General features: G+C 58.2%; 1 protein-coding gene across 2 annotated transcripts; it reads left to right on the forward strand.

Moving 5' to 3' along the window:
- Nucleotides 1-1,307: 1,307 nt before the first annotated feature.
- Nucleotides 1,308-12,273, forward strand: GATD1 (glutamine amidotransferase class 1 domain containing 1). Of its 2 annotated transcripts, XM_051967424.1 has the most exons (8): nucleotides 1,308-1,424; nucleotides 8,140-8,216; nucleotides 8,941-9,046; nucleotides 9,518-9,625; nucleotides 10,165-10,259; nucleotides 10,351-10,444; nucleotides 10,733-10,844; nucleotides 11,001-12,273. In XM_051967424.1, exons 1-8 carry the CDS (start codon nucleotides 1,361-1,363, stop codon nucleotides 11,005-11,007), a joined length of 663 nt encoding a protein of 220 aa, XP_051823384.1. In that variant the 5' UTR covers nucleotides 1,308-1,360; the 3' UTR covers nucleotides 11,008-12,273. The 2 variants fall into 2 exon arrangements, with proteins under 2 accessions (XP_051823384.1, XP_051823385.1); XM_051967425.1 differs by lacking the exon at nucleotides 11,001-12,273 and having other exon boundaries at nucleotides 10,733-10,848.

A 12,273-nucleotide genomic window follows, 5' to 3' on the forward strand; every position in this document is an offset into this window, starting at 1 on the left:
CCATTCTCTGCCGGCCCCTCAGCAGCCTTTCCCGACATCGACCATCGGGGCTTTTCCAACGAGACCCATTTTCCCTTTAGGCGCCCAAAGGATTTCGGGGTCAGTGTTTGTCCTGTGGCAAACGCTTGGGCTGAATTTCTTTGATCTTGTCCAAGGGACTTTCCAGAGGCTTCATCAGCCTCAGTCATGTGGACTCAGTTTCCTCCTGGTCCAATTCTCACAGCCACTCGATGCCCCTGGAGAACCCCCCGCCCGCCACTGTGCCCGTAATGCAACGTCTCTGGTTTTCGGCCGGCCCCGCTTCGCCCCCTGTCCTTCCCAGGGGCTTCAGTGGCGTGGGCGGGGACCCCGGGCCCCAGAATCGAGAACCTGGCGCTGAGTCCTCCTCCTCCCTCTTTGTCAGGAGTGGGGGGGCCATCGTCAAGATCTGGGGGGTCCATGTTAAGCTGGACCTTGGGTCACAGGGGCCAGCCCCCCTTGCTTTCTCCCAGAAGTCTAAGCGTCTGTTTGAGGCTAAGCACCTCGAGGGCAGGGCTGACCTTGCATCTGGGACCCAGCGGGGCGGCCACGGGGAGGTGCCCAGGTAGGTCTGTGTGTCTGTATTTGACCCTCCCTGTCTGTCTCCGTCTCTCTCCCCGCATCCACCTAAAGAGGAGGCAGAAGCAGGGAGGGGGCAGGAGGCGGGAGGGGGCAGGAGGCCGGAGGGAGACGAGGGCCCGGTGCCCTTGGTCAGTGGAGGGCCGATCTAAGTCCCAGATTCGGCTCCAGGCCCACCTTCCCATCCCGGGCCGCCCTGCCTGAAGCTTTAACTCATCCCAGCGCTCCTCGAGGCCCTCTCCTCTTCCTCTACGGGTCCAGGCCGGGTCCGACTCTCCCGCCCTCTGCCTCCTGCCCGGGTGTCACTTGTTCCCCCCTCCCCCTCCCTCCCGGCCAGAGGCCCCAAGGAATTGCTGGGCTTTGCACACTTAAGCTCCCAAAGGAAGCCCCCGGGGCGCGGGGAGGAGAACTTTAACCCCTGGATCCGGCCGCCACCCGCCCCCAGGCTCCGAGGCGCATGCACTGGGCGGGCCGGGCCGGGGGTGGGGAGGCGCGCTCAGTGACCCTCGGCCAGCCCCACTCGGGCGGCGCCGCCTTTGGATCGATCGATTCCTCTTCGGGAAAGGAGCCGGACTCTACGGATCGGAGGGGGAGGAAGGAGGGTCCCAAGCCCCGCCCTCGGGACGCCACACGGGAGGGAGCGTCAGCCGGGGGGGCAGGACCAAGGGGCCCCACGTGACCCCGGCTTCGGAGCGGCGCCTGCGCCGACAGGCGGGGTGCCGGGTGGGGCGGGCGGGGGAAGCAGGAGGCGGAGTCTGTGGCCATGGCGTCCGAGCGGCTCCCCAGCCGGCCCGCCTGCCTCATCGTGGCCAGCGCCGCCGCCCGCGGTGAGTCATCGGCCGGGGCCGCCTCTGCGGAACCCCAAGCGCCCACTCGGGATGGGCCCCCCAGCCCCGGGGGTCGGGAAGGGATCCAGCTCCCGGCCCGGCTCCCGACGCCGTCCTCCCCGCCCTCTCCTTCCCTCCTCCCTCCCGCGCCCCGTCCTTCGCCCCCGTGGCCAGTTCGAGTTGGACCTTTAGCCCGCTGCGGTCTGGGCCCGGGAGGCCCACCGCGTTCACACGGTCCTTTCCCCTGGCTGAGCTCAGTTAACTCATCTTTCACATGGGCCGCTACTCGGGCCCCGCGGGAGAAATGGGGGCACGAGCCCGACCCTCCCAGGTAGACCTAAAGGGACCGTGTCCGGGCCTCTTCAGACTCAGTTTATCGGCTTCCAGATTCATCCGGGGCCTTGACCCAACAAATGGCAGTTCTGTTAAGGGCCCTGCTGGTCCCCCGCAGGCTCCGGTCTGTTCCTCATACGGAGTCAGCCTCAGCCACATGAACCGCACCCATGGGATCGTGGCCATTTTTCTAGCAAAAGTTTCCCTAGTGAAGTTTCAGGCCTGGAGGGACCTTAGAGGTCGTGTGGCCCAGAAGGCCCGTGACCATCCGCTGTGAACAGGAGACCTCAGCTGCAGGGTTGCCTCTCAGTAAGGCAGGCTCCGAATCCTGCTCTCTCGGGCCTGGGCTCCTAACCACCCCCCCCCCCACCCCACCCCCACTCACTCCCCCCCCTCTGGCCTCCAGGCCCCGTAGAACCTGGGGAACTCCAGGAGGGGGCTCTGGTCTAGATGCTGGCCCTGAAGTCTTTCTGGCAATTTAACAAGCAGTACCTATCACTTCCCACTTGTAAAATTGGGAGGCTAAGTGATCGGGAGGGGAGGGAGAGGAGAAGCATTTGCCAAGTTCCTGCTGTGTGCCTGGCACTGTGCTAATAGATTTACAGATATCTCGCGTGCGGGGCTATTGTGATGTCCACTTTACAGATGAGGGAATCGAGGCAGGCAGAGTTGAAATGACTTGTCCAGGGTCACACAGGTGGGAAGCGTGAGGCTCCTCCACCTGGAACTCTGGACTTCCTGACTTCAGGCTCTGCACTGAAACATAAACAAAACCAAACATGAATAAGACAGGATCTGTTCTCTGCAGCTGGCCTTTTCCTCACTTAAATGTGAAGGACTCCCCAAGGCTGTGAGCTTAGTGGGCGCCTCCCCAGATACTCCAGCCCACCCACGGCCCAGGAGCTCGGCCTCGCTCCTCGTGGGGGTCTGAGCAGCTTCATCCAGACAGACGTAAAACTAGGTGGGGCTAAACCCATCCTGTCCCGGGCCACAAAGGCCTTCCAGGGTGTCCAGGTAGCATTTGGTGGGGCAGATCCCTGCCTTCTCCCCCATAGACAAGGCCCCTGCCCAGTCTTAGTTTCCTCATCTATGCATGGAACTAATAATAGCACTTCCCTCCCAGGCTGTGGCTTGGGGTTTTGCAAAACCGAGAATGCTATGAAGTAGTGGCTGCCATTATTGTGGCTATGCCATCCAGCACTGAACTCAAGCCCTATTGTTGCCTTTTGTCCAGAGCAACGGGGTCTGAGAGCCTCGATATGGGTTGGGCCAGGTGTGGTCAACCTTCCCCAGAGAAAGCTGCCCTAGCTGAAGCCCATTCCTCTTCTAGATGGAAATCACCAGGGCCAGGGTCCCACTAGAACCCAAGGGCCTAAGGCCCCGCTAGAACCTGAGGCCGGCTCCCCAGCTCTCCTTTTCACACTCACTATCCTCTCTGCCCTTTTTTCGAGCTTGCCCAGCGGCCCGCTGCCTTGGTCCCTGTCCCGTGTCCCCTTCTGAGCCCCTGTCCCTGCCTAGGGGCCTCTCCCTCCGACCTTTGTGTGTCAGGGATGAAGTTCACCTGAGACAGGAGACGCAGGGGCCCTCTGCTCCCTTGCTATCTTCCTTATCTCGGATATCAAGTCCCGGGTGACGCATGTTGATTCTTTCAAAGGTCACTCTCCCTCTGGACAGAATAACAGTAGGTCACCGAGGTCCCTCGGCATTCACTTATTGTCTCCATCCGCCTGAGCAGAAGGAGCCCTCTTTTTCCCCATTTTGTCTTTTTCTTTTTCTAATTCCAGTTTTATTTTCAGGTCCAAACATTCTCCCTCTCCTCCCTCCCACTTAGTGAGAAGACAGAAGAAATCCATTACTAATAGATCTGGCTAATATGAAAACGTTACATATACACATATATAACCTATAACAAACTGCTTTTTTGTCTTGGAGAAGAGGGAGGGAAAGGAGGGAGGGAGGAAAAAGCTTTTATAACCGGAAATCTTAAAAACGAATGTGGAAAACTATCGTTAAATATAATTGGAAAAATAAAATACTGTTGAAATTTGTAAAATAACCCAATAGCTATAATCATGAAAAACAGATTCCGGAGGAGTTCTTCTGTCCCCTCCCTCCCAAAAGAAGAGAAAGAGACAGAGACAGACAGAGAGAGGCAGAGATGGAGAGAGAGAGACAGACACACACAGAGCGAGGCAGAGATGGAGAGAGAGAGAGATGGAGAAACAGAGAGACAGACAGACACACAGAAAGGCAGAGATGGAGAGAGAGACCGAGTAAGAGAAAAAGATGGAGAGACAGAGACAGACACAGAGCGAGGCAGAGATGGAGAGAGAGAGACAGAGATGGGGAGACAGAGAGACAGAGACAGACCCAGAGAGAGTAGAAGCCAGGCTCCACCCTGCCTCTGAGTCTGACCTCCTGGCCTGGAGGCAGATAACATGTTTCATTATCAGCCCTCTAAAGTGTTGAACATTGTATCTAAGCATTTGCTACAATGTTGCCACCAATTCTCAATAACTTGGCCTCCTGGTTTGCTCCCTTGCTGTGTGCATTAGTGTCTTCCCGCAGGGAGCCCAGGGGCCGCCCACTGCCTTCCAGCTCTTTGCTTCCACCAAAGCCGAGCCCCTCTTTGTTTCGGGCTCATTGGGAGCTTTTGCCTCTGGAGGCCCTTCTTTCAGGGCCCAGTCACTCCTCCCTGTTTATCCCTCTGGGGGCTCTGGCCCAGAGTCGGGATGTGCTTTTTGGGTAGGTCTCTTTGAAAGACTTTTAACCATCAGTGGACTGTTCAACAAGCAGTTATTAGGTTTTTACTGAACCTGTTACTATCCATACAGGTCATGGGGATGTGGGGAAAAGCAAAATGTGGTTCCTGCCCTCGAGGAGCTTACTTCCTAGTGGGAGAGGCACCGAGGGGGCAGAACCCCCTTTAGAACGGGGGAGTCTGTGCAGCCAGGGAAGGCTCCCAAACAATGCGGGGCTCCTGGGCAGTCAGGGAAGGCGGGAGCGCATCCCCAAGAGTCCCTGGGCCTGCCAAGGCTGAGGCGTGGAGATGGAAGCCGAAGCGTTTTGTGTCGAGTTGGACGAGTAAGCCGTTAGGAACGGGCCATGGACCTCAAAGAGGGGGTAATAGTTATGGAGACTGGGAAGGTGTAGGAAGGTGCCGGGTTTAAATTAGAAATGGGAATTTTCATTTGAGCTGGGAGAAAGAGGGAGCCACTGGGATTTCTTGTACCGAGTAGGGAGCAGTAGGGTCGGGCTTGACTGCAGGAGGGTCACTTTGACAGCTGAGTGGAAGACGGAGTGACGTGGGCAATGTTGAGGCAGGGAGGCTCTTTGGTGTTCTTCAGTGATGTCGGTCTCTTCGTGATCCTATTTGGCGTTTTTTGGCAGGGATACCAGAGTAGTTTGCCATTTCATTCTCCATTTTACAGATAAAAAAATCTAGGGATATGGTGAAGTGACTTGCCCAGGGTCATAAAGCTAGGAAGCATTTGAGACCAGATTTGAACTCAGAAAGATGAGTCTCCTTGACTCCAGGCTTGGCATCCTGTGCCCTCTGGCATCCCTTCCCCGCCCAAGGAGATGAGGCCAGAAAGGAACTTATTGTAATAATCTAGGGGAGGAGTGGACACAGTGTGAGCTAGCAGCGAGGGTGAAAGAGGGTTCCCAGTGGAGGTGGATTGGGCAAGTCTTGGGTAAGAGAGAATGAAGACCGTAAAATGAATCCTGGGTGGGGACCCTGGGGGATTTGGAGGGGACGATGGCCTCCAAAGTAAAAGAGAAGTTTGGGCACAAGGAAGGTGTGGGGGAAGAATGAGAGGCTCAGAATTAATTCTTAGTGGCGCTTGCATGTGTCCCGTGGCCCAGTCACCCCATTGGTGAGCCTTTGTAGAAAGAAACAAGCCCGCCTGGTCTTTTAGCCCTCTTCTTGGCTCCAGATTCAATGGGAGGTGATTCATTAATCCTTCGGCAAACTCCCAGCTGATCGGGGGCCTCTCTCCCGGCCTCTGTCCTAGTGATTTTCTGATGATTCTCTGCCAGCAAAACAAGGCACGTGGTTTAAGGGCTTTTGATGAACCCCCAGGAGGACGGTGGGAACAAACAAAAAAAACTTCCTCACTTAAAAAAGAAAACTTTGTCCTGAGGATATTTTAGTCATATGAAATCTCTGGGCTCGTCCTGAAAGCTCAGCTTTCAGTTTGCACTGAATCCATCGCTTCTGTCTCAGGAGCTGCTTCTCTGGTCCTGGGGACTCGTGGTTAGTCGTTGCATTAGCCCCATCACCTACAAGTATTCCCGTCCCCTGCATCGTTTCTTGCAGCACTTTCTTACACCAGAACTTGCCAGTTTTGTTGCTCTCAGTCATGCTCAACTCTTCGAGTCCCCGTTTAGGATTTTCTTGACAAAGATCCTGGAGTGGTTTGCCATTGCCTTCTTCAGTTCATTTTGCAGATGAGGAAACTGAGGCAAACAGGGTAAAGTAACTGTCACACAGCTAGGAAATGTCTGAGGCCAGATTTGCACTCGGGGAGATCAGACCCAGCACACTCTCTCACCGTGCTGCCCTCTAGCTGCCCCTGAACTTGTGCACTCCTTCCCCAGTTGCTGGGCATCTTCTTAGTTTCCATTGGTTTGCCACCATGGGAAGAGCTGCTGTGAATGTTTGTGCCCTTGGAGGTCCTTTCCCCTTTCTTTGATCTCTGTAGGGATCTCCTGCAAGTGTGTCCTGCAGCCTCTTCACCTCCTTCAATAAGAAGCCAAGTGTCTTCACCCTTTCATCGTGTTTTTCCTCCCCTCCAGACGGTTCTGGGTAAAAACTAAGGTTCTGGTTCTCGCCACCCATGCGCCACTAAACAAATCATTTGTCCGCAGGACACTTGGTTTCATTGTTTATTTAACAATAGACCTACTGTTGCTAGCTATTCTTAGTAGTATGGTTGGGGCAGAGAGGAAGGACTTAAGAACTTTGGGGTCATGGTTCCGAGTAGTTTTCCAGAATGACTAAGCCAGGGTAGAGCTCTCCGGACAGTGCATCAGTGTGCCTGTAGTTCCAAAGCCTTCATTAATCCCCTAGCATTTGTTTTCCTGTTTCGGGGGTCAGTGTTGCCGATCTGATGGGTGTGAGTTGGAATTTGAATTGCTTTCCTTTGTTGTTTTCCAATTACTAGTGACAGGAGCCCTTTTTAACTTTTACGACTTTTATGGTAGATGTTCTTCCTTTCAAAAGCTCCTCTCCTTTTGACCGTTTATCATTTGAATGGCTTTCATTTTTCCATTTGTCCCATTGGCCTGAATATCTTAGCAATGAGCTCTTTTTTTTTTTTTTTTAGTTATAGAAAAATTCTTTTTTTTTTTTTAATAACTTTTTATTGATAGAACGCATGCCAGGGTAATTTTTTACAGCATTATCCCTTGCATTCACTTCTGTTCCGATTTTTCCCCTCCCTCCCTTCACCCCTTCCCCTGGATGGCAAGCAGTCCTTTACATGTTGAATGGGTTGCAGTATATCCTAGATACAATATATGTGTGCAGAACCGAACAGTTTTCTTGTTGCACAGGGAGAATTGGATTCAGAAGGTATAAATAACCCGGGAAGAAAAACAAAAATGCAAATAGTTTACACTCATTTCCCAATGTTCTTTCTCTGGGTGTAACTGTTTCTGTCCATCCTTGATCAATTGAAACTGAATTAGGTCTCTTTATCGAAGAGATCCACTTCCATCAGAATACATCCTCAAATAGTATCATTGTTGAGGTATATAATGATCTCCTGGTTCTGCTCATTTCACTTAGCATCAGTTCATGTAAGTCTCGCCAGTCCTCTCTGTATTCATCCTGCTGGTCATTTCTTACAGAACAATAATATTCCATAACGTTCATATACCACAATTTACTCAACCATTCTCCCATGGATGGGCATCCATTCAATTTTCAGTTTCTAGCCACTACAAACAGGGCTGCCACAAACATTTTGGCACGTACAGGTCCCTTTCCTTTCTTTAGTATCTCTTTGGGGTATAAGCCCAGTAGAAACACTGCTGGATCAAAGGGGATGCACAGTTTGATAACTTTTTGAGCATAGTTACAGATTGCTCTCCAGAATGGCTGGATGTGTACAGCAATGAGCTCTTTATCAGAGGAACTTGCTGTCCGCATTTTGGTTGTTCACCCGTTTTCATCATTGCTGCACTGATTTTGTTTGTCCTGAACTCTTCCTTTTCTCCTGTTTGACTTTTCCATTTTCTCGGGAAGCTTATGATGGTGTCCGCGCCCCCCGAGAATCCCCTGAGAGGAAGAGGGGAGAGGGTGCCTCAGATGCTCCTGCCTGGCCGAGGGCTGGCTCACACCCAGGGATTTCTGATCTGTTCTCATGTCTTACAGGTGTGTCGGCCCACTCATTCCTCCACTGCTTCACCATGGGCAGTGCCGCCTTCAACTTGCAAGTGGCCACACCAGGAGTAAGTGCCAATGGGTCTTTGGGTGGTTCCTGCAGACGGGGAGGGAGGCCCCAGTCCTGTACTCTGGGCAGTGGCTGGCCCTGGGTTTCCTGGGCATCCTCCCCCAAAGGGGCCTGACTTCCCAGGAGGAGATGGAGGGTGGGAGGAGTGGGGGGGGTATGTTCCTAGATGGAAAAATTGCCTTCAAGATCTCCCAGACCGCCTTGACAAAGGGGGTAGAGAGATTGGTCCGTCCCTGCAGCTGCTAGGGGAATGGACACCCCCGTTCTTCCCTGAGCCGCTGAGTCACGGGTGGGGACGGTTCAGAAGGTTCATTCCGTCAGGCGGGGGCCAGCAGAACTTTAGGAACAGCCTTGGTTAAAGCTGGACACTGACTAGTTACCAGCAGTAACTGGAATGGTCTCTGCCCTCTGGGGGCGTGCACGGCTGCAGAAGGAAGGACCGGGGCATATATAATCTGGGCCCAGAAGGCGCCAGCAGCTGGCACATGTGCAGAAGGTGCTGCCCAGGAGGAGGAGGGGGCCCAGGGCTGGCCAGCATTGGGGAGGATCCCCCATGCGCAATGTGGGGGCTGGTCCCCATCCCGGAGATGCTGGCAAGGACCTCAGGGACCCCAGGACGGAAAGGGGTGAAGCAGTGGGACCAGGGAGGGCTTCCCGGAGGGGACGCGGGGCTCCCGAAGCAGCAGGGCGGAGCCAGGGGGCCATTACTCCCTCTCCTCTAGGGGAAGGCCATGGACTTCGTGGGTGTGAACGAGAGCAACATGCGCTGGATCCAGGACTTCCGCATGAAGGCCTACGCCAGCCCCGCCAAGCTGGAGTCCATCGACGGTGAGACCTTCAGGCCTGCGGTGACTGGGCTTCTCGGGGACAATGGGCAGTGGGGAGCGGGGCCCCGCCCTGAGGATCTGGCCAGAGGCCTCGGCCCTTCCTGAGAGGCAGCGTCTGGGGCAAGGGCTGCTGGGGTGACCTCCCCCCAGAGCTCAGGACGGGGCCCCCGTGCACTCCCTTGGGCCGGGGAGACCTCCCCGGGGGGCAAGGAGCGGAGCGCCACCGTGAGCCAAGGTGCTGGGGCTCACTCGGAAAACGACGGCAGGAGCCGCGAGATGGGCCCGGGGCCTCCCGAGGACTGCGGAGCTTCCACACCGTTTTCTCCTTTAGACAAATACTTGCCGTTCCCGCCTGTTTTCTGACCGTCTCTTCCCCCGGGCCTGGCTCTCCCCTGGTGTTGGCGCAGCCCCCCTCCCCACCTCGTGCATGAGGCGCCCCTGGGCCTCATTTGCTCCTCCCCTTCCCCCGTAGGTGCCAGGTACCATGCCCTGCTCATCCCCAGCTGCCCCGGGGCACTGACTGACCTTGCCAACAGCGGGTACTTGGCCCGGATCTTGGAGCACTTCAGCACCGAGCAGAGTGAGTGAGGGGCAGGTCGGGGAACCGAGGCACTAAAGAGCCCGGGAGGGGCAGAGGGGGAATCCCACTGTGGGACCCTGGTGACCCTGCGGGGAATGCCCTTGGAGGCGCAGACTCGGCAGAAGTAAATGCAGCCTCTGGTCCTGAGGCAAATGTGGACCCCACAGAGCCCGGAACGGGGGACGGGGAGCTCGGCAGAAGGATAACGGCCCGGGGGGCCCGGAGTCAGGAGGGAGGCCCCGGGGGGGCACTGCCAGGGCCCTTCGGGAAGGCCGGGGCTGAGCCAGAAGGCTCTGGAGGTAGCCTCCGGGCACGGGGAGCCTGCACAGAGAGCGTGCCCTGAGTCTGTCCCTGCACCCCAAGGGGAAGCGTCTGCGTGCCAGAACCCCAACGACCCTCACCGCCCCTGGTGCACGGAGGAAGTGAGCCCCGCCAGGGCACCCCCCGCCCTCGGAGGGCCCGGGCCACTGACGTGCCTCTCGCTGGGGGCTGCGGGGCCCCCTCCCGGGCTCGGCCTGAGCGCTGCCTTTGGTTCCCAGAGCCCATCTGCGCCGTGGGGCACGGCGTGGCCGCCCTCTGCTGCGCCACCAAGGAGGACAAGGCTTGGGTCTTCCAGGATTACAGCCTGACCGGGGTAAGTCCCCGGGGGCCTCCAGAAGCTGGGGGGGGGGCCCGCAGGGCCCTGCCCCAAAAGCTGCCAAAGGGGCCCTCCTCTTGCTCCCCAGCCCCCCGTGTGTGAGCTCATCCGGCAGCCCGGCTTCGGCAGCCTGCCCATCATCATGGAAGACTTTGTGAAGGACGCGGGGGCCTGCTTCAGTGGTAAGGGAAAGGCCACCGCCAGGGGGCGCCAGAGCCTGGGAGACGGCACTGACTAGCTGCCAAATGGCAGTCTGCCTCAGTTTTCCCATCTGTAAAGTGGGGATGCTGGAGCCCCTAGCTCAGTATGGGGAGCTCAGTGTTAGCGCCTGGGAGAGTCGTGGCCGAGCCTGGCCGGGCCCCCACCCAGGGTGCCCTTGGGGAGGGGGGGGCAGGGTGCCCGGGGACCACCACCCATGGGGAGAGGCAGAGGGTAGGCCCCGCCCCCCACCACGCCCCGCCCCGCTGCAGCCAGCCAGCCGGACGCCGTGCACGTGGTCCTGGATCGGCACCTGGTCACGGGTCAGAACGAGGCCTCCACGGTGCTCGCGGTGCAGAACCTGGTGTTCCTGTGCGGCAGCAGGTGAGCCCGTCCCCGGCGGGAGCCTCGACTCGGGCCCCAGGGAGCAGCCCCCGCCCACGCTGGGGCCGCCCGGGGGCCTGCTCTGAGCAGGGGGGGGGGGGGGCCTGGGGACCAGGGCGGGGCAGAGCAGGGCTCACCGGGCCGTCCTTCCAACAGGAAGTGAGCGGAGACCTGGGCGCCCGGGCCAAGGAAGCGGCTTCAGCCCCGGCTTTGTGGCTGCGTTTCCTCCTGTGAGCCCAGGAGAGCTGGGGGGCTCTGGCAGGGCCTTAGAACTGGACGAAGCGGCTTCCTGACACTGTGCTGGGACGGGGGGCCTTGGCCGGACGGGACCCGACCCGGCCCCAGCTGCTGGGGGACTCCCGAGAGGGGGCGGGGAGGCCTCTGACCTGGCAGCCGCTGTCGCCGGTGGGGGTTCCCACGCAGGGAGCCGGGCTGCGGCTGGGCCCACCTTCCGGTGCCCTCAGGCCTGGGGACAGTGGCCCTGTCGCCTCAGGTTTCAGGCAGAGCCCGTCCTGCTTCCTGCTGCAGGGAGAGAGCCCGGCAGGCCAGACCAGGGGCTGGGGCACGGCCGAGCCCCCGCCCCTCGAGCACATTTATTTCTGGGAAAGGCTCCCACCCCCCACCCCCTGACCACAGCCACAGCCTCGGGCTCCCCTCCAGTCCCTCTCCCGCCTCCAAAGTGATTCTCCTGCACTGGAGGTCCCGCCGTTATCCCCATTGTTGTCCCATCTGTGTGTGTGGGGGGGTCGTTCTCCCCTCGGCTCCCAGTTAGCCCCGGGCCATTCTGTGCAGCCCGGCCGGACGTCCGGGGTCGTGGCTCATTTTGTACCGGACTTGGCCCGGACCCCCACGCGCCCCCCCAGGCAGGGGCGCCTTGGTACCAGTCCTCTGGGTTTGTCGTGGATCGTGGGGCCTGAGGAGAGCCAGGTCACAGTCACCCCAGGGCTCTCCCTGTGCGCCACGTCCTCGCTCTGCATCAGCTCCTGCCAGTTTTTGCAGATTGGTTTGTTACCTGCACTGGCTCCCCATTGCCTCCGGGATCCAATGAAAACGGCTCTGCTTGGCATTCGGAGCCCTCCCTGACCTGCCCCCTCCTCCCTGGGCCCGGAGCACTCTCCCTCCTCCCTGGGCCCGGAGCACTCTCCCTCCTCCCTGACCTGCCCCCTCCTCCCTGGGCCCGGAGCTCTCTCCCTCCTCCCTGACCTGCCCCCTCCTCCCTGGGCCCGGAGCACTCTCCCTCTTCCCTGACCTGCCCCCTCCTCCCTGGGCCCGGAGCACTCTCCCTCCTCCCTGCCTCCCTCAGGAAGCCTGCCCCCACCCCACCCCCAGCCGGGCCCCCGGAGCACAGGAGGGCTTTGTGTCCCCGGCACTTGCTCAGGACAGGACTTGGCACAACAGCAGGTGCCGAATAAATGTTTATTGACCGGAA

The sequence above is a fragment of the Antechinus flavipes genome, chromosome 6 (assembly GCF_016432865.1).
Source record: "Antechinus flavipes isolate AdamAnt ecotype Samford, QLD, Australia chromosome 6, AdamAnt_v2, whole genome shotgun sequence".
Lineage (NCBI taxonomy): Eukaryota > Metazoa > Chordata > Mammalia > Dasyuromorphia > Dasyuridae > Antechinus > Antechinus flavipes.